This window comes from Danio rerio, chromosome 7 (genome assembly GCF_052040795.2).
Source record: "Danio rerio strain M-AB ecotype USA chromosome 7, GRCz13ab, whole genome shotgun sequence".
NCBI classification, from domain to species: Eukaryota; Metazoa; Chordata; class Actinopteri; order Cypriniformes; family Danionidae; genus Danio; species Danio rerio.
This window is the reverse complement of record NC_141027.1, coordinates 35,412,903-35,436,901: the sequence shown is the minus strand read 5'-3', so window position 1 is coordinate 35,436,901 and position 23,999 is coordinate 35,412,903. Positions and strand designations below refer to the sequence as shown.

Here is a 23,999-nt window from a genome sequence, read left to right as displayed (position 1 = left end):
CGTTCATGCTTAGTTTTTGGCTAGATACAGATAAATCCACCATGAAGTCATGCCTCATTTCAGCAAAATTGCACAACCGGCTGTTTCTTTAACTCTTAGGTTTCAGATATGGAGTTTCTCGAGGTATTAACTGAGGGGCTAGAACGAGTGCTGCTTGTAAGAGGTGGAGGTCGTGAGGTCATCACCATCTACTCTTAAAAGGCCAAAGGTCAACAAATGAACCACTCTTACTACGTGTTGTTGCTGTAAACTATAGTGGAAAGCTGTATTTAAAAAAATTGCAAACTATACCAGCCTAAATTTTATGGATTTTGTTTTTTTAATTAAAGTGCACTATTTGATAAAAGAATTACACTCTAAATCAGGGGTGCCCAAAATCGGTCCTGGAGGGCCGGTATCCAGCAAAGTTTAGTTCCAACCCCAATCAGACACACCTGGGCTAGCTATTAAGCCCTTTCTAGGTTTTCTAGAAACATCTATGCAGGTGTGTTGCGGCAAGTTGGAGCTAAAATCTGTAGGACACCGGCCCTCCAGGACCAAGCTTGGGCATCCCTGCACTAAATACTTCACTGGCATGTTTGAGCTGTGTCAGATTATGAACTTACCAACGCACACCATAACAATGAGAATCACATTGGAATTTTTACCATGTTTACAACACAAAATAGATGAGGATTCCAGCAACAACAAGTCTTACGTTCAATATGGTGTTGACAAAATCCCCTTTTGCTGCCAGTGGTGAACAGATACCACGTTAAGAAAAAACATATCTTTGTAATATATACAATAACATGCACATCATTTTCTGTATATTATGATTAAATTTAAAAGAGCACACATGATTATAATGACTTCTGAAAGCCAAGTAACAATCTAATGCTTTCTGATCAAATCTAATACTGTAAATCTGGACACAAACTAGTATTTCCATTTGAGTGTTTTTATTTATTTTGTCTTCAATATTTATTTGTAGGATCTCCCCCATTGTATTTAAAGTAAGTTCGCATTTTAAAAGAACCAAAGGAGCTAGAATGGGATGGATATTTGGATATAAATAGTTTTTATTTTGTCAGGGTTTGTCAGTTATAACTGCATTGTATCACTTTTATAAGATAACAGAGATTATTTGTAAATGAACAAATCATTTTCAACGTTTTATTATTCTAGACAACACAACTCACATTGAGAAGCAGACATTTTGGATGTGAATAGATAAAGTCTTTATTCTTTTTCTAGGGTATGATTACTGTACAGAAATATATACATTTGTTATACAAATAGAAAAATATACAGAAGGATGTGCTGACTAACAACATTTATATCTGTAATATAAGGGCAGTTATTTGTTAATGGTTGTATTTCATCTGTACAGTGTTACATGTTGAAGAGGAAGATTAAACACTTCATATAACATGCAGTTTTCTTTCAATCATTCATTCATTCTGCGTAGTCTCTATCTTCACCACAGCGGAATGAACCGCCAACTATTCCGGCATATGTTTTACGCAGTGGATGCCCTTTCAGCGGCAACATGTACTAGGAAATACCCATATACACTACAGCCAATTTAGCTTATTCAATTCACCTATAGCGCATGTCTTTGGACTGTGGGGGAAACTGGAGCACCCAGAAGAAACCCACGCCAACATAAGGAAAACATGCGAACTCCAAACAGAAATTCCAACTAGCTCAGCTAGGACTCGAACCAGCAGCCTTCTTGCTGTAAAGCGACAGTGCTAACCACTGAGCTAATGTGCTGCTAGGTTTTTTAATATAATATAAAATATATATTTATATATTTAAAAAAATATATGGAATAAAATGTTTCAATAAAGTGTACTACAAATTGCAAAATGTTTTATATGATCTTATTTTGACAAAGAAATAAGCTAGCAATTATAAAAGTATTTTTTTCCTTCTATAATAAATGAATAAAGCATAATTGCAACAAATATATAATCTACAGATATGTATATACTGTCACTCTAGTGCTCTCTGTTTTTATTCCTTTACATAAAGTGATCTGCACTGGCAATACATTTTAAGACACTATTATATGTATCAATTTCAGAAAATGTCTTAAATGTAATTGTTTAGGCTTCAGTCAGCAAGTTTACTTTAAATGCTGGTCTCGAGATTAATTAGCAAAGTAGTCTGTAGTAAAACATCAGTTGTATACAGTCTCCATTTGATTTGATGTAATATTAGATTGACTGGATCAAAAATAAGATGAACCAGGCAAAAGCTCCTGCAGGCATCGTCTGGGGAGCATTTCCATTTTTAACCATTTTGCTGACTTTGGTTGGATGGATGAGCATCGCACGACAGCTGTTGTTTGCTTCCAGAAACGGGATTTCAACTTCACTGGGAGAAGTGTCCAACATATCATCACGTATCTGAACATGAGAAAAATAATTCAAATAAACCCACATGAGCTCTGACCAGACCAATTATTTCAGCACACACATCCTAAAAGTGACGTAAATCAAACAAGAAGGCAAGCTTTTCTTGAGAATTTTTAGGAGTGAGAGGAATGGAAGAGTTTATAATAGAATATGAATAATACCTGCATGGGTTTTCCAATCCAAACTATGTTAAGATAAAATCTCTTTAGTGCGGCGAATGACATTTGGGGGAACTTTATCACACCTTATCAAGTACAGCATGGGAATCTGGCATATGTATATCAATCTATACTGTCTGCGCTTTAGAGTGGTTGAGTGAAAAGGAGGTATGTTGGGTAATAAATAGGCCCACACAGAATTTGCGAGCAGAAATCCGCAGATTTTTAGATCATCGTGTATTTAACTCCCAAAATAATTCTGCATAAATCCGCAAAATGTTTACAAAACTCTTAGCAGAAGTAGCAAAAAAATGTCTGCAGTTTCTGTCTGGCCCTAGTAATAAGACAGATCAGATATTGTATATTTGCATCCACTACTTAATATATTTATTATCTGTTTTTTGTCCTGCCTTTGTAATTCTGTTGCATTGTAGAAGCTCTGTCACGAAAACAAATTCCTAGTATGTGTGAACATACCTGGCAATAAAGCTCTTTCTGATTCTAATTCTGATATGCAAGGCTTTTAGGTGCTTTTATTAGAGGTTGTAATAAGAATTTCAGATTCCAAGGAGAAGTCAGAAAAAAAGTTGAAGATAAGACAATATGTGCTTTTCTTTAGATGTATTAAGTGTAAGACTATCACACTTAATTGGGGTTACAGAGGTCAGGACAGAGAGTCCATAGAAGTTTCAAAGAAAATTAAAGGAACTGGAAGGAATTGTCCCTGCAAATGTCAGTATTGTTGTACAAAAAAAGGAAGAGGCTGTGGAATAAGATAATTTAAGCATGTGTGTGAGAAGGTTTAGACAATAATGCATCACAGCTGTCTTTTGGAGTCTGAAAACATTTAAAGAGAGTAGTCCATGATGTGAAATGTTTGCTCCATATACAGAAAATAGATTCAACAGGTGAGAACAATAACAGGTGTTTTATGAGAACAAATAAATGCTTGTTAACTAGGACAGGACAATTTTTTTAGGTAAGTTTAAAAAAAAAAGTGCTAAAAAAAATAATAGAAAATGTTACAAATACAAATGTTCCAATGATAAAAATGGAAAAAGAGGGAAAAATGCATCCATGCACTGGGGGCCCACAATCAGCAACTATATCTTGCAAAACCAAAAAAAAAAAAGAAAAAAAAAAAAAATATATATATATATATATATATATATATATATATATATATATATATATATATATATATATATATATATATATATATATATACATATATATATATATATATATATATATATATATATATATATATATATATCAGACACACACACACATACAACTGCTACAGACGGTAAGGTCATTTCCAGTAAGGTATAAGAATGCATGGGACACAACTTTTCACAAAAATAAATAAATACAGTAGATAGTCTACAAACTGTTTCTCAAGTTAAAAGTACAGAAGGTGATTGTCTTCATAAACAATGTTTTGTTATGCTGGTAGAAAGTCTCTTCTCATTCCAAAAGTAATGATTAAAGTAAATTATTTAATTAGTTAATTATTTAAATTATTAATTATTATAAATTATTCTGTTCATTAACAAAACATCAGTAAATAGCGCTATTCCGCCTAGCTTACTTTGCAGAAGTTGGTTTTATATACACATCACATTGGTTCATTTTTGAACAATGACAACCTGTGACGCAATCCCTATATTGTTTACCATGCTACTTTGAATATTCGGCCCGAAATAGCATGTAAGTAATAAGTGTAATTCCTGCACGCCGCCGGCCATCCACTAAGCATACAGTAGTCGGTTCAGGACACATCATGTGGGAGAGTGAGACCAGCAATCCTTGCATGCATGAAATATTGCACATTAAGACAGGTTTTGCTTGCTACACAACTGAAAACAGCTAGATATAATACATTTTTTTTGTTTGGAATTGTAGTATAATAAAGAACTATAAAGTTTTAAAACTGGCGAATGACATGATAGTGGCTCTCTGTCATCTTTAATGATTTTGTTATTTCAGGAGGCCTGGCTTTGGGAGATAGGGGAGCAGGGGAGATACAGTGTTTTAAACATATTATGCTAACCTGTCAACATTTAGGCAGATCACCTACTGCACTTTCAAAATGTTTTATGTAATTATTTGGTTATTGTCACTGTATGAAATGAATCAAAAACTGTAATGCCGTCTTTGTGTGCACCATGATGGCATACCCGATTAATAAGCACATTGATTACTTACAAAACTCAAGAAATTAATTTATTTATTCATTTTCTTTTCAGCTTAGTCCATTTATTAATCTGGGGTCACCAAAGTAGAATGAACTGCCAACTTATCCAGCACATGTTTTTTACGCAGTGGATGCCCTTCCGGCTGCAACTCATCACTGGCACCCATACACTCTCATTCACACTCATACACTACGAACAAATTTAGCTTACCCAATTCACCTATAGCGCATGTTTTTGGACTTGTGTGGGAAACCGGAGCACCCGAAGGAAACCCAAGTGAACGCAGGGAAAACATGCAAACTCCACACAGTAATGCCATCTGACCGAGCCGAGGCTCGAACCAGCGACCTTCTTGCTGTGAGGCGACAACACTACCTACTGCGCCATCGTGTCACCAACTAAACAAATTTGATTATTAAATAAAAAAAATTAATTGTTTTTAGAAAGTTGCATTCAACATGTTTAAAAACTGAGCTGAAAAAGAATTTGTTTTTGTTTTTACTATGTATTAATCAACCAAGGAAGGACCACAATTTGCAACTTATTTTATGTTCTGCTGAAGAAAACACTTACAGTTAGTCAGAATTATTAGCCCCCTGAATAATTAGACCGCTTGTTTATTTTTTCCAGAGTTTCTGTTTAACGGAGAGAAGATTATTTCAACACATTTCTAAACATAATAGTTTTAATAACTCATTTCTAATAACTGATTTATTTTATCTTTGTCAGGATGACAGTAAATAATATTTTACTAGATATTTTTCAAGACACTTTTATACAGCTTAAAGTGACATTTAAAAGGCTTAACTAGGTTAATTAGGTTAACTAGGCAGGTTAGGGTAATTAGGCAAGTTATTGTATAACGATGGTTTGTTCTGTAGACTATGGAGAAAAATATAGCTAAAAGGGGCTAAGAATTTTGTCCCTAAAATGTTTTTTAAAAAATGTTATAACTGCATACTGTGACCATTTCCTTGCTCTGTTAAACATCATTTGTGAAATATTTAAAAAAGAAGAAAAAAATTCAAAGGGGGCTAATAATTCTGACTTTAACTGTATATCTTCAGATGGAGTAAACTTTTCGTTTTGAAGTAAATAACATAAAGAATTAGTCTGACCAACTAGGAGTTATCCAGAATGAAGTCAGTCTTAATTTTAAGCTGAGAAATTAACTTTTATATAAAAATTCTAAATCATTATTCTGAATCATTTAAATGGTCTAAAATTAATTAAAAAAACTGAAAAACATTTTTTTTTTGCCATACCACCTAACCGTAACATTAACTAAATATTTACTATGTTGAAATAAGAGTTCACCAAAAATGAAACTTTTTGTTATCATTTCCAATGAAGTTCTAAACCAGTTTGACTTTCTTTTTTCTGCAGAACACAGAAAAATATATATTTTGCAGAATATTGGAAACCTGTGATTTCCATAGTAATTGTTTTCCTACAATGGAGGTCAATAGTAAAAACGGGGTTTTTAGCTTTGTTCAAAAAGTCTTCTTTAGTGTTCAACAGAATAAAGAAAACAGTATAAAGATTTAGAACCACTTGAGGGAGAGCAAATAGTGAGTAAACTTTCATTTTTGGACAAACTATCCCTTTAAGAGTGGGTCGGTGCTGTATTTCACTTGATCCACTGACAAAAAAACAATTCAAAGATGATTTCTTTGATTTAATACAGGTAAGTGGTTGTGAACAATTTATTTGGTTGAATTTAAAAAAAACTAATTAAGGTAAACATTACTAAATTAAATTTATTTAAATTCAACCCATATAAATTGTTTGCAACAATTTAGCAAAAATCTTTTTTTTTTTTTCAGTGTACTTGAACTGGCCTAACCGAACAGGGAAATGAGCACAAGTGATTATTTCCTTACCTTTTCAACCATCTCAAATACTTTGAGGAAGTTGAGTCTCAGCACCCCAGCCAACTCTTGCTCAGTCCAGTTCCTTGCTATCAGCTCCTCAATTAGTGCAGGGTATTTAGAGACATCCTCTAGGCCTTCAGGGAATCTGTAATAACAGAAGGACGTCAACACGCGTGCACAAACACAGATAAGATGAACAGAAGATTCCACAAGCATGAATATGGGGTTCTTGCATTTGCTTTGACAAAAGTAGACAGAATGCCTTTGCTGTTTCTACCTGCAGCACTGAGACTGATTATCCTTTGCTCTTAAGGACTAAGATTTTATTTCATCTCATTTCCTAAGCAAAGTTGCTGATGCCGAATTGGACACCAAACTGCCATTATATATTACCGGTCTTAACATTGCACAGTAAACTATTGTCAATGATTGTTCACTTGTACCCGAATACCCCCATGACATTTGTCTATTACTTTAGGCATAATTTCCAACCATATTCCAAGCACCAACCATTTTCTTAATCATAAATAAATTTTCTGTTCTGATCTCAAGCTTAGGCAAAAAACTGAGAAAGTACCAATTAGAGGCCCCATTTTAATTATGTCATGTACTGTAGACTTAGTATTTTGATGCAAAATATAAAACTATTTTCATCAGCCCTATCAAATACAAATGGCAAAATACTGTACTATAATAATTTTGTAGGTGACGCAGTGGTGCAGTAGGTAGGGCTGTCGCCTCATAGCAAGAAGGTCACTGGTTCGAGCCTCGGCTGGGTCAGCTGGCATTTCTGTGTGGAGTTTGCATGTTCTCCCTGCGTTCACGTGGGTTTCCTCTCCTCTGTGTGCTCCGGTTTCCCCCACAGTCCAAAGACGTGGTACAGGTGAATTAGGTAGGCTAAAATTGTCTGTAGTGTATGAGTGTGAATGAATGTGTGTAGATGTTTCCCGGAGATGGGATGTGGCTGGAAGAGCATCCGCTGCGTAAAAAACATGCTAGATAAGTTGGCGGTTCATTCTGCTGTGGAGATGCCAGGTTAATAAAGGGACTAAGCCAAAAAGAAAATGAATGAATAAATAATAATTTTGTATTTGAAATGCATGTGCAATAAATACTGCCTATCCCTGCTATTGTGCATGAACAAAACGCATACATAATAATAGACGAGATGTACTGTAAATGAGATGATCACTTGCCCTTGAGCTCCGTCATAGTCTGCTCCGATCCCAATGCTTTCAGCTCCAATAACCCGCTTTATATGATCAAAGTGATCTAAAACCAACATTTTTAATTAAACAAATCTATAAAATAAATCAAATAAAAAATATGTCTGATCTCTTACCAGCCACAATAGACACGTTTGCTTTGTTACTTGAACATGCTATGAAATTGTTGTATAAGTTCACCATGATAAGCCCGCCGTTTCTTTTCTACAAAAGAAAACAGTTTCTGTTTAGTCAGATAAAAATTTTACATGACTTTACATTTTTTATTGGAAAAATGCAAGTTGTGGCTGCCATTTTGTAAACTATGTCTAATGTAGTATCTCACCAGTAGCAGCAGCAGGTCGTCAGGTACATTGCGAACATTGTTACAGACAGCATAGGCTGAGGAGTGGCTGAAAATTACTGGAGCGGCTGTATGTTTCAGCACTGCTCTGGCTGTCTCCCAAGAACTATGAGACAGATCAACCAGCATTCCCAATCGGTTCATCTCATGCACCACTTCCTGCAGAGAGCGGACAAAATATAAAGATTACATTCTGATTCGTTCAGTTAAATGTAACACACACTGTAAAAAAATATATTTATATAATGATTACATTCATTCCTTCACTTCAATTCATTTGTTCACACACACTGTAAAAAATGCTGGGTTCCACATAATCGATTTGGGTTAGGACAACATGAAGGAGTTAAGTTAACATTCGTAGTTGTTGTTGTTTTGTTTTGTTTTTTTTTAACAAATTTAAGTAAATTGAACATGAAGCAATTAAGTTGTCCCCAAAAAACTCAAGAACTCTGTGGTTTCAGCTTATTCTATATCAGTTGTTTGAACAAATGTTTTTATTTATGAGTGTGGAAATTGGAAATTGATTTTTAATCATTGGCACAATTAACTCTGTTATTTAACCTCTCATTTCTGATATTTGTGACTATTTCATAAACCAAGGAAGTGCACCATTACTGTTTTTTTTATTCTGGTGGATTCTGGTTTTGAAGGATGTGCAGAATTGTTTCCTCATGTACTGCAACTGTACATAATTCATGTAACATAATGGGTTCATTGTTCACAGCATTGTAGTTATATGTTCACAGAAAACAGACATCTTTCATGTCATGGCAGTGTACCAAATCTTTGCTTCTGAGCTAGTTTTATTATCAAGATGTATTTTCTTTTGTTTAAAAAGATCATACTAACAAATTAAGCCACATACAGGTAAATAGAATAAAATAAAAGAATGCAAAACGGTATACAGCTAACTATTAAACTATTCTGAGCAACCCAGTGCTAGGAAACACCCATACACTCTCTCATGCACACACACTCATACACTATAGCCAATTCACCTATAGCGCATGTCTTTTGAACTGTGGGGGAAACCGGAGCACCCGGAGAAAACCCACGCCAACATGGGAAGAATAAGTAATCTCCACACAGAAATGCCAACTAAGCCAGCAGAGACTCGAACCAGTGACCTTCTTGCTTTGAGGTGACAGTGCTAACCACTGAGCCACCGTGCCACTCCCAATAGAAACACTTGACTTTAAATCAAAGTTTTCTTTTGTATTTTAATTTATTCTCTGTGGAAACTAATGTTTAGAAAATCTATTCTAGAATTACAAACAACGACAAAAGCAACAATCTTTGTAGAGATGACCTTACTGATCTAGGAGAGTTATTTATTGTCAAAAGACTGGAAAGATATTTTGGATGTGATCAAGTCTCAGTGTCAGTCAAAGAAAAAAAAAAATCAACAGTCAACTCTTATTTTTAATTTATATTTTATTTATCGATCACTAATAAATCACTTTTTGATAGCAATTTATTCATCCACACATTTTTTTATTAAATAGTCTCATATATTCTATGATAGAAATAATAAGAAATGTACATTCAGTTATATAATTAAATATTGTTTAGCCATATTAAATTTGATTCAAGAGTTTACACTTAGCTGATGATTGATTATAGAGCTTGTTTGGCATGCTAATAAACAGATAGTGATTGCTCTAAAGAAATAACTACTTACTAGGAGCATGTCTATGGTTGGATTAGTTAATTAAATTAAGTTGCATGTTTTTGGACAGTGGGAGGAAACAAGGGAACCCATAGGGAAACCGATGTAAGCACGGGGAGAACTTAAAAACTATGCACAGAAACGTTGGCTGACTTGGTAAGGACTAGAGCCAGTGATGTTCTTGCTGTGAGGCACAGTGCTAACCACTGGGCCACCCAACTAGGAAAGTAGAAGGAGTAGGGGTGGAAGGGCGGATTCTTCAAAACAAAGATTGCTGTTATATGGTAGGGTATTTATAGTGGCTTAGGAATCGTCTGATTGGTGAATCATAAATTGAATAATGAGGGACTGGCTGCAAGCAATCATAAGCATGTGATCCTCTCGAAATTAGTTTAAAAAATAAACTTCACTTTTTGTTATTGCAATATTATTGTATGCCAGTGTTCTTTTTTTTTAGAGTGTAAGCAGGGTCTCAAGTCCTGGGTGTAGTCATAATGAGTGTGGGTTCTTAGAATGCAAATTATTTATGTTTTTTCTGCATAATGGATGCATTTCTTAATAAGATTTTATTTGAGGTTGTATTTTATTTCTCACTAAACTGGGTAAAAGTATGTTCACCTTTACTGGGAGAACATGCAAACTCTACACAGAAACGCCAACTGACCCAGGAGAGGCTTAAACCAGCTACCCTCTTGCTATGAGGCGACAGCACTACCTACTGCGCCACTGTGTCGCCCCATTCTAAATCAATAAAACAGATATTTGCTATCACCATTTTATTCCTGTTTATGCAAAGCACTTTGAATTACCATTGTGTATGATATGTGCTGTATAAATGAACTTGCCATTTGTATGTTTGGATCTGTCAGAAATTGTAACTCAAGTCAAATAAATACAAAAATTCCATACAAAAAATGCAAAACTCCCAGATTTTGTTTTGCTTAAGCAAAAAGAAAACAGATTTGAACTTCCAGTAATTCCAGCCTTGGGGTTCAAAACTGAGACACAAGAAAGTGGTTTCCAAATATAGAAGTGGATGAAGGAAGAGGACAAATAATTCCCTAAATATAACTGTACTTCTTTCAACTTTATTGGTTCATTAACCTTTATCTTTCAGTGCGGTCTGTTTTGTTTTACATAGTTTTATTTACCATCAATCCATCCAGAAAGAATATTACCTTGCCAAATTCTGTCAGGCTGTTGTTCACCCACTGGTAATGTTGATAAAAACTAGATGAGCTCTTTGCCCTATGTGTGACATCATTAGAGAAATGGTAAGTATTGATCTAAATGGCAGTATGTCTAAATGACAGTAATTTGTTTGGTATGTTGAGTATTTACCACGGTGTGTTGCAGGTGTGTGTGAGACTCATGGATCTCACGCCGAGCTGGTAAAACATGCGTAGAGCTGCTAAACTGCTGTCAATGGAGTGGCCTCCCTCCACACTGATTAGACATGCAATTTTTGTACTCTTCTTCATTCCTAAAATGCATAACAAGACAAAACAAAACAGATGAAACAAACAAATAAATAGAAAAACATGTATTTTCTTACACACACTATGTAGAAAAAGCACAATGTAGAAAAGTGTTTTTATATAATCCTATACATGACAATTTGGTTTATCCGATTTTACCTATAGCATGTTTTTGTACTGTGGGGGAAATGGGAGCACCTGGAGGAAACCCAAGCCAACATGGGGAGAACATGCAAAATCCACACAGAAATGCCTACTGACCCAGCCAGAACTTGAACCAGTGACCTTCTTGCTGTGAGGCGATAGTGTTAACCACTGAGCCACTGTGCCTCATGAGTGATATTATATAAAAGTGATTCCCATCATGGTTCCCAGAGATGGGTTGCGGCTGAAAGGGCATCCGCTGCGTAAAAATGTGCTGGATAAGTTGGAGGTTCATTCCGTGGTGGCGACCCCGGTGGCGATTAATAAAGTGACTAAGCCGACAAGAAAATGAGTGATTCCCATCATTCTGCATTTACCTTGTTTTAGAAACTTTCCGGTAAACACTTATAAAACATCCCTGAGCAAACATACTTAGAATGAGATGTAAAGAATGGAGGAGAAAAAGAACAGATATTCCTAACCCTTTATCGGGGGTCTCTGCGCTGGTTGGGGAAAATTTCAATTGGCTTAAGATTGGCAAGCAAAATGTGTGACATTGCAACCTGCAGAACCTGGGAACTTTATAAATAAGTTATTTAGTTTACTTTTAGTTACTTTATTTAGTTACTTTATAACTTTTTATTTATAAATAAATGAAAGTAACAAGAAATTAAAAATGCAGTGGATAAAAAAAAAACTATCAAGTACCAAGTGTTACCTGACATCTAAAAATGACAGATAATTGAGTCAAACTGAGATGAGAATTATCAGTAGCACAACCTTATTATTTAAAGGTGCAGTAGGTGATCTGCCATTAGTATAATATCTTTGAAACACAGTCCCTCCCCTGCTGTCCAAAGCTACAGTACGCCTCCTAAAATCATGAACACCTACCTTAAAGATAACAGTAGACAATCCACTAGATCATGTCATTCAAAGTAGCATGGTAAACAATATAGGGAGCGTGTCACAGGTTGTCATTGCTCAAAAATAAACCAATGTGAATATAAAACTAACTTCAGCTCAGTAAAGCAGGCTAGGCGGAACAGCACTATTTATGTTTTGTTGCTAAACTAAATAATAATCTACTACAATATCGATGCTGTACAAGGTTCCTTATATTCATTTATTTGTTTATTGTTTTGATTCCGCATTTGTTTTTACCGGTCACTCTCTCTCTCGTGTGCATTTCATGAACGCACATGTATACGTGCGGCGGATCTTAGTGAATGGGTGCACAGATGTACAAATCAACATTTGTTGACAGACAGTTTGGGCAACTTATCAGAATGATGAGAACTGTCGGCCTGACAATATATTTTTGTCTTATGCCTTACCCAGAATATAAAAAATACATACAGTTTAAATACATTTAGATTAATTACTTTAATCAGTACTATCAAAATGTGAAGAGACTTTCAAGCCCAAGCATAACAAAAACTGTTTCTGAAGACAATCACCTATTGCACCTTTAAGACACTTTAAACTTAAAAACATAGTAGGCGTGTTAGGAAACAGATGGATAGTTTGTTGTAAACATGCATGTACTGAATATGGTTCAAGAATTCCCTAAATGTTACTGGGACAGATTCTGTCAGAAGGATAGTAACACCTACTATTAATCTAGTACACCTAATGTTAATCTAACATCCACTTTATGCACTTCCATTCGAATGAAAATGGAAACAATTGAAATAAATTATTATTAAATTAATTAAAACATTATTATTATTATATTGTAAGAATCACGTGACACAGAAGACTGAAGTAAGAGATGTTAATAAATGTAAAAAACGTTTTGCAATGTTTCATATGGCCTTCATTGGTTTGACATGTTATGCGATAATATCTTTAGGCAGGTCTCTATGAGATTGCAAGTGGTCTATTCTCGTTTCTCTTATTCAAGTGCAGGCAAGAATTTAGTAAATTGCTCTGGATATAATTTACTACTTCCTTTCCAGATAGTGACGTCTGTTGTCTATTGTGCTGTAACATTGAAGGGACCTTTTATATCATTTTCATTGTGTATAAACTAAATAACATTATATGGACAGTTCACCCCCCTAAAACAAAAGCTCTTGTAAAGTTGTGAGTGGACAGTAATGTTCATAAAAGTGGAAGTTTAAGAAAACAGTACTCTGTAGAGCTCAAAGTGAAAATATGTTGGTTAAGTGAAAGTTTGGGAGCAAAATACCTTCAGAAGTGGTGACCAGTTCCAACTCTGGTTTTTCAGTACACATACGACGAATGACATCAATCTGTTCCAAGGTCAATCTGACAGCATCTTTGTCCTGAGCAGTGCACAACACGTATGCTGAAAAAACCTGACAAATACGAAAGGTTTAAGTCATAAAATAAAGCTTTACAGTCATAAAATAATTTTAAAAAGCTAAATAACCTCTTGCATTTATGCTTCAACTGTTGAAGGGATCATTTTTGAGGAAGATTGTTATTACAATTTCATTTTAGCCTTTCAGCAAAAATAACAAAACTAGAGTAAAATTACTTCAACTTTTTTTAAAACAATACAATTTTGATGATTGTAAGAAAGTTACCAACCCTACTTCTCAGATTATGTCTAACTATATCTATAGAGGGAAACTAAACTGCAGTTGCTCTGCTCAGTCATATGATATAGCCTACTCTATATTAAGCTGCCTTAAGTGCTATAAACTATGTACTTACATTTGAATTAATAATTTAGTACAATGCACTTATTATGTACATTCATGTTTTATTATTGCGCTTAATTTCTGTAATTACACTGTTTACACCCTCCCTTACACCTTAACCCACCTATAAACTTACCAATTCCACCAAACCAAAGCGTACCTCTTTTCAACCACAACATTATCATAACTGTTGTGCAATACAATATGAACACAATACGTACTTTATATGTATTCTTTGATGTAAGTACATAGTAGTTAAGACTACTTTATATAAATTGGGACTCATTCACTTATTTGGGATCTGATTCATTTACTTATTTATTCTATATTATTTCTATATTATTTGTTATATATTATCTTAAGAGGCCTTTCTGCCATTTACATACAGTATATTGGGTACTACTGCATTTGTGTCAGGGATTGCCAGGGATTTTTGTTTTACAGTTGTATATCTTCACTTATTTATGGTAACTATTTGAAAATTTCCTTTTTTAATCTTAACAATAAATATTCTTTAAGTCTATTAAGAGAGCTGTCACATTTCAAATATCTATTTATTTAGTAACATAACTCTGAGAGATATAATGGTCTTTAATTATTTTTCTTGGGGGGTGTTTAAAAAAGATTTTATTCTTATTGCTCTTATTGTTAACTCTTTATTTTATATTGCTGTGCATATTAAGCTAAATTAAAAAAGCATTAACAGCACTATTTTTAATATGCTGTTTCAGTTTTATCTTATTGGTCTACTACCACAATTTCAGATAAAAACAAATATAGGCTATGACCTTTGTGAGTTTGAAATTGGTTTAACTCGCAAATAATAGTTAGAAGCAGGTCACGCTACTGAATATTTTAAAAACATAAATCAGAATCAGGATAAAGTAGGAGAATTTACCTGACCTCCAACATGGCCAGCAATGAGGCGAGTGATATCTGTAGCCCCCTGAGGATAATTGTAGAGATTAACCTTTGTTAGTTTGTTGTCATCATGTTTTCTCAAGTGTAGTGCCCAGTCATTGTGTCTGACAAAAGAGAAAAAGAAGCATAGGAAATCACAATAAATCACTTTTTATACATTTTTACTTTTTTAAAAAAAATGTTGCCAATTACTACTTTATTCTGAAGTTATTTGCAATTAATTATTTTCAGAAAGCCATACAGTGAAAAGTGTGTCCTACCCATCAATTAGTGGATATTTTGTCATCATATCCAGGGCTCTACTGGTTTCCGATATGACTCCATGAAGAAGTGAGAGACTGATGCATATGAACCACTGTAGCCATGCCCCACTGATGCCTGCTTCTTTATGTATTAACATTCTATGTCATGAAGAATTTGACTTCAAATATGCAGAATTTACCAGCAACTAGCATGCCCATGAAAAATGTTTAAAATAAATATAATGGGCTACTTGCATCAGATTTCTTTGTGTAAATAGCTGTTTAAGGATTCATGTTGTCATAAGTGCTGTTTTCAAAAGTATGATTTTTTCTGTAACAAAAGTTAGAGAGAGAAAAAATAATAATAAATAAATAAATGAATGAAAAAGTAAATAAATAAACTTTCTGTTTATTATTATTGCTGTAATTGTTATTTTTACCGTAAAAGATTTTCATCAAACTCACAGACCACATATAAAATCACTTATTTATATGCAGACTAATATCTGTTGTATCTTTTCCATGTTTTAAAGTGAAATTTATGGAACATGTAGAGCTTAAAAACGTTAGAGTAGACCCAGTACTCTAATTTAAATGTCATACTCTCTAAAACATATTTTACTCCACTATTTAAGTCACGTGCTTCGAGTGAGCGTGTATCCAGTATATATTTTGTTCAAACACCAGACACAATATAAATTCGTATTTATAGTACATACTGTCTTTACAAAATGTAACCCACCATAAGCTGGATGAGTAACGATATAAAGTCGTCCCAACCTCTCACACTCCGCTATGTCAAACATAACAAAAACGTCTGAAACGTCTTGTAAAATATATTATAAGTACAGCTGTAACTTACCGTGTCTGGAAGAAGACTGGTGTAATGTACTCATGGACGTGAAGAGGTTCACATTCTGTTTTTCTGTGCGGAAATTTAAGATGCCAATGTGTTTTACAAGCATTATGTCTTAGTTTAAATGCTCTCGGAGAAACGTCGCCCCCTTCTGTTGACTGCGATTGACTGGACTGCACCTTTTTAAGGCACAGACTTTTTTCATATTCTGACTTAGTGATGTCAACAAGATTGAGTATGTACTTAGTGAAGACAAAAATAAAAGAAGGGCCTGATAAAAAGGAAGTCTTTGGAGGTTTGTATGGGATCCACATATTCTCAAAAATATTTAAAAAGAGCTTTTTATTTATGATTATTCTTATTTGTCACAATTACATTTTAGTCCATGAAAAAAAAAAAAAACATGTTCAAATATTGCTAAACATTTCACATTTTTGTTTAAACACTTAAAATGGAAAGTATTTTAACAAACTGTTTAGACTGAGATCTTTATATAAAACTACATTAAACAGTGAGTTCTTTACTTACAGTAGTATTTTGAACCTTGAACTTGATTTTGACAGTGTTATCAAGAAATAAATGGATAGGTAGAATATTCCAATCAGTGTTCAAAATATGCCGGTCTTGTTACGTCTAGTGTACATTTCTACATTTGTGTCATACGCTACTCAATTTGTGTGATTTTCCAAGCATGATGTTAATCCAAAATTACATCCTACTTGGCCAAAGCACATCCACCCTGTACAGTCACACACTTCCTTTCAATGTATGTCATCCAGCCACTTGAGCTGAAAGATTTACTCTTTTTAAACCTGCTCAGCTGAAAACTTCAGGTAAATCTTGTGTTGAGCTCTTCAGGAGAATCCTCCCGAAATGTGGTCAGTGGCACATTTTTCTCATTTTTCCCAAAGCTATAGAATTTACTACTCAGTTAGGTCTAACCCAGGTACAATTTCTTCATCCTGATGTCCCTGAAAATCAGTAAACAGATGATGATTAGACAAAAACAGTATATACACAATATCGGTCAAACATTTGGGCTCATTTGGATTTTTAAATGTTTAAAAAAAAAAACCTTCTCCTGCTCACCAAGGCTGCATTTATGTCATCAAAGTTACAGTACAAATTGTAAAATTGTGAAATGTTAATGCACTATAAAATAACTGTTCAAAAGTAGTTTATCATTTAATTTAATAATTTATTCCAATGATTTTAAAGATGACTTTTAGCGTCATTACTCCAGTGTTCAGAGTTATCTCTGATAATAATTAACATTTCTAATATTAATTGTTATTGTTATTATTATTAACAATAAGATTATTATTAAATACTAATAACAATAAAAGCAATAATGGCTAGAGTAATAATTTCATTTGAAACTACATAAAATAAGTAATAAATAAATATTTATTAAATAAATATTTAACAATTTAACATTTTTTTTACATTTAATAAATGCCACCTTAATGATCATAATAATAAAAAAAACATGAAAAAACTGACTCCAAACTTTTGACCTCTAGTGTACATCATAAATACAATACACAATAATTTCAATATTAATAAATTCATTATGACATTGTACATAGCAACATTTACCCGAGAGTCGTCTGCCTGTAGTAGAATAATTAAATTAGGAGAGTGCAAAACTTCAACTGAAAAGCCAGGCAGCCAGTTTGAAATTTGAGAACCTGAAAAATTTAACAAGTTTAAAAAGTTTAACTACTGTACAAAAGGTAAGACATTTTCCAATAGATACCCAAACACTATTTTGAAGATTGCTAAAAGAGTGACTGTAGAAAAAAAGTGTACAATTCCCCTTTAAAGCAATGATCTCTTAAAAAAACATAGAAAACGAGCCTGTAAAGTACATAAATATACAGCATTAAGTCAAAGGAATACATAGTTTGAATGGTGTGTAAAGTGGAATTTCATTATAGAGCATATTTTATAAATGCATTGACTAGTTTTAAAAGTATTTATTAATTTTACCATTAAAATGAAAAAGTTGACTGTGGTATCTGGTTGGAGGTCTGCTAGGCACATCAGTTGCTCCCAAACTGAACAATGCCCCCTCCTGCTCATTTCCAGTATGACCGCCACTCATATTTACAGACATCCTACATGTAGGACATGACATATTCTGCTCAAGCCAGGAACGCAGACATGACCTGGGAAACAACAAAACATGTTCACTATAGTCGTATAGTCTTAATTAGCAAAAGAACAATGACTGTTCCACAGAAACAATGAATACACGACCCATTCAAATGAACTCGCATTTACCTAATGTCATTCCCTAGGGTGGTAAAGTCATTTATTGGAACAAAGTAAACACATGATCTGTTTCATACTTGTGAAATAGATGGCCACAGGGTAATTTGTATGCTGTGTACATCTTTTCCCAGCAAATAACACATCTGTCATCACGAGATGCCAGCTCTTCCATTGTAGCCATTGAAAACCTGCCAAAAGAAAAGACTTTATGATTTATAAGCTTGTCTTTTCCCATTTTAATACTGCAAATTACCAAAACACAGTGCATAGCAGTTATCTTATTTACACATACAAATAAATTAACATACAGCACAATAATAAAGGGGCGAAACTTACACTGACATTTCAGGAAATTCATGTTTACCATTAAATATTAATCAACTCCTTTCAAAGACTTTGAAGAAACATTAATTAACAATGTGAAAAAGACAATGTTTTCTAATATTTGTTATATTCATATATTAATGAATTAATTTACATTTACAACAGTACAAGTTTGTGTTGGTACTTTGCAGTGATATACACTTTAGTACTACCTATATAAAAAACACGGCAGCAAAATTGCATGTGATTGACATTAAATTTGACATTTCTCTCTTCTGAATGCCCTCCATGTCCACCCCCCCCCCCCAACACACACACACACACACTCTCAGACTGTCTTAGTATTTATTTTGATATTGCAAAAAGAGATATATAAAAAAGCTTAGCAGTAAAACATACCTTGTGTCCATAACATCATATATGTGCATGTAGTTCTTGTGTTGAAATAATTTGCGCTGCATTTCTTTTGCCAAGAATCGTATGTGTGTCAGTATAAATAAATCAGCCACTGAGAACCAAACGTTCCCATATAGCTGAAAAAGAAAAACACAGGCAAAAATCAAGGATAATTAGTGCTATTCATTATATTATTTACTAGCAAAAAAATCCTGTAAAATTATTTATTAAAGGAGCTATATGCAAGGATTATCATAGATTATTAGCTCTTTTGTCAGTGTGTAAACAGCTTCTAATGAAACTCTTGAGACAAGACCTTGGCTGATTTCCTAGGTTGTCTATTAGGATTTGGACTTATGAAGCATGTTATTCTAATTAGAAACTTCTCTTTTTTGACACATGAAACAAATTGTTATGCAATGAGGATAATGCTGAAAGAAAAACTATATTTCAATGTTAATATGTTTTAGAAAAAAAGATAATTAATTATAATTAATTATCTACAGTCTCACAAAGCTTTAAAGTTCATAGTCTCAAACAGAGTAATCGAACAAAGTGTAAGTCTACTTGAAAATTCTCAGTTTTTCCAAGAATGCAGCAATTTATTTTTTAAAAGCTAATTAATTCAACTAAAAAGTAACTCACATAAAATTTTTTAAAGTAACTTAAATAATTTTACTTATTCTTTTTTTAAAATAATGCATTACTTATAATCATTAATAAGAAAAGTAATACTATTATGTAACTTGTGCTTATTTTGATATTGAGAAAAAAAATTATGTTAAATGTCAAACTAGCATCACTATGGGGTGCATATGTGTTCATCATCACTATATTGCTGCAAAATGTTTCCAACCTCTTTATTCTTACAAATTAAAGTATTTTTTTTTTAAGTATATTAAGGAACTCAATCACACTCAGTCCTTTTACATGAAGAGTGTACAAGTTGCTGACTGCAGTTTACTAGTATCGCTAATATCACGGGTTTGGCAATGCCACACATATACCCCTTTAATCGGTGGTTCTCAACTTCAATTTTGTCTTTTTAATTGGACAAATATGGTCCAGTTAATGGAGCTCATTGTTTATGGTTAGATTATTTGCATCAGTTGTGTTATTTAAGAAATACATGCACAATGTGCAGACATAACTCACCAAGGCTGGAGTTGAGAACCACTGCTTTAAATAAATGAAATATTTTCTAACAAAAAAGATGATTGTCTCACCAGCATGTTGATGTGGTGCATCATATCTAGGAGGAGAATACCCATCTCCATGACAAAGTCTGTGTAATAAATAAAGACCTCTTTACCTTCCCAGGAACTATCACACATCAGGTCATAGAGGTGAATTGCGTACCTGGGCAAAAATGATATATCATTTATATTAAGCAACTTTTAGAAAAATGTGTGTAACATAAATTTCAAGTTATGGGGGCTTTTGTTTAGCAGATGTGTATTCAGTCCCTTCAGGATTTTGCAAAGAATCTATACTTGAGTCCTGTTAAAACTAAATACATATTACAAATAATTATATATTTTACAAGCCAATCAGATTTTTAAGTTGAACTTTTTAATTAACCAGGCAATTTTTAAAAATATATATATGTTAGTGTCAATACTGATAACAAGGGAGAATTTTTAGCCCCCTGAAAATTAAAAAATGTTGGTCTTCAGACAATTCTTCATGCTAGATTTGTGCTTTGACATGCTCTGTCAACCCTGGGAACTTTTATATTCAAATCATGTCCAATCAGCTGAATATACCAAAGGTGAACTCCAATTAAGCTGCTGAAACATCTCAAGAATAATCAGTGGAAACAGAATGTACCTGAGCTCAATTTAGAGCTTTACGGCAAAGGCTGTGAATACTTATGTACATCTGATTTTTCAAGTTTTTTATTTTCAATTAATTTGCAACAATTAAAAAAAAAATCTTTTTCACATTGTCATTATGGGGTATTGTGTGTAGAATGTTGAGAAAATAAATGAATTTAATCCATTTTGGAATTAGTTTGTAAAAAAAATAAAATGTGGAAAAAGTGAAGTGCTATGAATACTTTCTGGATGCACTCTAAGTATACAGTAACAGTGAATACATATTCACTACCATCTTCTGCCACGCTCCCATTTTGTTATTTCTCCCGGAAAACTCCCATAATTTTACCCCCAACTAACCCCACACCCAGACCCCCCTCCCCCTCCTTTCTTTTTCTCGGACTTTCAGAGAGAAATTTTGTCAGGTATGTTCACTACTGTTGCAACCCATCTTTCATATTATACCTCTTGGGGCGATATAATGTTAACATATTTAATAATAATGTGGTTAATCTTTGATTTTAAGCATAAAAAACCTGTTGCAGTCTGCTTAATGTTACTCAAGACAAAGTTCTCTAGACGATTTATCTTCTTCAACTACTGCTTTTCCTTTTGTTTAATATCTATCTCAACATTCCCTGACCCACTGGATTATTTTTTTCTTCATCAATAAATAATTATGAAGAGTCCAGTTTATTTGTTATGCTGCTCGTGCTACAATAAAAAAAATTAAGCATTCATATTCCATCAACTCTCCATAGTAGATTTGTGTTTTTTTTGGGGGGGATACTATTTCAATATACATGTTTCTATGAACACAAGTAACTTAACAAGCAACACAGCAACACAATATGCTTAGAAGTTTCATCAATATTTCAATAAAGCGCAAATGTATGATTTTTGACACTATATTGTATATGGAACTTGTATTTAGAACTTGCTGTGATGTTATAACTTATTGTTGATAGATGTTAGTTTATTATATTAATTTATTATGTTACTAATATGTTACTTTCTGAAAACTCACATTTCCAAATACTTACCGAAGAATTGAATGGTTCACATAAACAGATACCATTAGGCACTAGAAAAACAGAATCTGTGTATTAAAAAACGAGTGTATAGAGTGCTTTCTGTCACACCCAGTGATTGCTTTCACATGCTTTTACACACTAGTCTTTCAAAGCCAGACTTTCAGACTCACAGTTAGAGATCTGGGGATATTCACAAAACATCTTAAGGGTTAATTTGCAGATTTAAGACAATATCTTTAATACAATGGTTGTGCCAGTCCAAATTTTAGAACTCTGAGAAATTTTGGGGATAGGGAAGAGGAATGGATTTGTGAAAATGGATTTTGTGAAAATCTGCCTTAGAGGAAAAAAAATAATAAAAAATTAAAGCTGCAAGCAGCGATGATAGGGACCTCGCACCCGGGCTCACCGCCGCCCGGTAGCCTCAGGATGACAGAGAGAACAGCGAACAACATTAATTTAAGCTGATATATATAAATAACCAGAGAAAATCACAGATTTATGCCGAACTTCCTCCTGTCAGCAGGTGGCGCTATAATTGTGACTAAAGATTTTTATGTAGATGCCTTCAGTAGAAGAGTCTTATCAACCGTGTGATTTTTCAGGCAGATCGGACATTGTGTGGCTGAGTTATAAGCCAAACTACCTTCTGCCAGCAGGTGGCGCTATGACTGACTCAATTATGTTATGTGGATGTGTTCAGGAGAGGAATTTAATCAACCATTTGAAGTTTCAGGCAGATCAGACATTGTGTGGCTGAGTTATAAGCCAAACTACATTCTGCCAGCAGGTGGCACTATGACAGATTCAATATTGGCTTTTAAATGTCTTCAGAAGAGGAATTTAATCAACCATGTGTAGTTTCAGGCAGATCAGACATTGTGTGGTTAAGTTATAAGGTAAAATTCCTTCTGTCAGCAGGTGGCGCTATGACTGTAACTCAATATAGGTATGGGGATATGTTCAAGAGAAGAATTTAATCAACCATGTGAAGTTTCAGGCAGATCGGACATTGGCTGTTTCTCAATTCCAAAGAACGCAGAGAATGGACTTGCGTTCTTGTAGAGTGCGGTCTTGCCAGCTGTCCTCGGAAGAACGAACTCAGGAGACCGCGAGGGCAGAGAACGCGTCCTTTGAGAAATGGGATGCTGCGTTCTTCCTGATGGTCATGTGACCTTTACGCGTTTTAACTGGAAATTAATTAAACATTACAGCCTTCATACAACGATTTATTGTTTCCCCCCTCTTCAAAATATATACTTTGCATAAAAACATTATAAATATACTCTGCACATTATAAATAAAACAAATTTTAATACGAATTTCATCAAACAAACACAATTAATGTGTTTATTCCTTTATTAAGATGTTCATGTTAATGTTTACCTTCACCGTTTCATTTAGGGAAACTCCTGAGGTAAATAAGTGATATCTCTGAACTTTAATAATAAATCTAAATAAAATGCTGCGCTTTCCACCTCCAGTCGCAATGACTTCTGGGACTTCCAGAGCGAGTTCGCTGTTGAAGTCTGCATCGGTGCGTCCTCGATATCAAGAACACATCCGGGAAGTTTCACGCGTCCTCCGTACTTGCGGTCTTGAGTATTGGAACTGAACTTAGGCAGCTAATGATGACGTTTCACGAGAACACGAGGACGCAAGACCGCTGAAGAACGCATATTGAGAAACAGCCAGTGTGTGGTTGAGGTATAAGGACTTCCTGTTTCATGGCGAAGCGTTGAGGTTTGTCATGCCACCACATACACGCCCCTCCGCAAAAACTCTAGATCTTCACAATATATATCATCGCTTGAGCTTTCAGATAACAACCAACCAAATTTAGTGCTGATACGAAAAAAATTTGTGGGAGGAGTTTATTACTCTGTAAATCATGTAATTTCCTGTGGCCAGCAGGTGGCGCTATAGCTGTATCTGGATATTGGCATGTAAATGTGTTCT

The 23,999-nt window shown here is 34.1% G+C and overlaps 3 protein-coding genes across 12 annotated transcripts in view; 1 reads left to right on the top strand and 2 right to left on the bottom strand.

The window, feature by feature from the left end:
- Positions 1 to 1,417, top strand: part of slc12a4 (solute carrier family 12 member 4) — a 31,445-nt gene extending 30,028 nt beyond the window's left edge. For 2 of the 8 annotated variants that reach the window (XR_015495882.1, XR_015495885.1), the window contains exons 24-25: positions 107 to 380; positions 535 to 1,417. Coding sequence is in view for 2 of the 8 variants with exons in the window: in XM_087261477.1 (XP_087117603.1) it covers positions 107 to 198 (92 nt within the window). In the remaining 6 variants the exon portion in view is untranslated. Of the gene's footprint in view, positions 1 to 106 lie in introns of all 8 variants that reach the window. The other 6 variants (XR_015495883.1, XR_015495886.1, XM_087261477.1 and 3 more) reach the window with 4 other exon arrangements.
- Positions 1,418 to 1,472: 55 nt separating this feature from the next.
- On the bottom strand, positions 1,473 to 16,286 carry dpep2 (dipeptidase 2). 2 transcript variants are annotated; one of them, XM_087261481.1, is made up of 11 exons: positions 16,199 to 16,286; positions 15,355 to 15,667; positions 15,072 to 15,198; positions 13,696 to 13,825; positions 11,221 to 11,362; positions 11,058 to 11,127; positions 8,190 to 8,366; positions 7,981 to 8,068; positions 7,835 to 7,910; positions 6,648 to 6,783; positions 1,473 to 2,396 (listed from the first exon to the last, which is right to left on the bottom strand). In XM_087261481.1, exons 2-11 carry the CDS (start codon positions 15,492 to 15,494, stop codon positions 2,205 to 2,207), a joined length of 1,278 nt encoding a protein of 425 aa, XP_087117607.1. In that variant the 5' UTR covers positions 15,495 to 15,667; positions 16,199 to 16,286; the 3' UTR covers positions 1,473 to 2,204. The 2 variants fall into 2 exon arrangements, 1 of the variants encoding a protein (XP_087117607.1); XR_015495887.1 differs by lacking the exons at positions 1,473 to 2,396; positions 7,835 to 7,910; positions 7,981 to 8,068; positions 8,190 to 8,366 and having other exon boundaries at positions 6,648 to 7,369; positions 10,607 to 11,127.
- The window catches only part of amfrb (autocrine motility factor receptor b), a 23,382-nt gene continuing 15,581 nt past the window's right edge, over positions 16,199 to 23,999 (bottom strand). Inside the window, exons 5-11 of one of the 2 annotated variants that reach the window (XM_087261479.1) lie at positions 22,050 to 22,090; positions 20,416 to 20,548; positions 19,193 to 19,326; positions 18,547 to 18,657; positions 18,185 to 18,363; positions 17,792 to 17,883; positions 16,199 to 17,163 (exon numbers count right to left, since the gene is read on the bottom strand). In XM_087261479.1, coding sequence (XP_087117605.1) covers positions 17,116 to 17,163; positions 17,792 to 17,883; positions 18,185 to 18,363; positions 18,547 to 18,657; positions 19,193 to 19,326; positions 20,416 to 20,548; positions 22,050 to 22,090 — 738 coding nt within the window. In that variant the 3' untranslated portion in view covers positions 16,199 to 17,115. The remainder of the gene's footprint in view (positions 17,164 to 17,791; positions 17,884 to 18,184; positions 18,364 to 18,546; positions 18,658 to 19,192; positions 19,327 to 20,415; positions 20,549 to 22,049; positions 22,091 to 23,999) is intronic. The other variant, XM_087261480.1, reaches the window with a different exon arrangement.

Excerpts from the sequence above, each read along its gene's own strand:
- dpep2 (XM_087261481.1), bottom strand. The coding sequence starts at position 15,494 with ATGTTAATACATAAAGAAGCAGGCATCAGTGGGGCATGGCTACAGTGG. Across the intron at positions 11,363-13,695 it reads ACTGGTCACCACTTCTGAAG|GAATGAAGAAGAGTACAAAA; the intron begins GTATTTTGCTCC and ends TATGCATTTTAG. Across the intron at positions 6,784-7,834 it reads GACTATGACGGAGCTCAAGG|ATTCCCTGAAGGCCTAGAGG; the intron begins GCAAGTGATCAT and ends CTGTTATTACAG.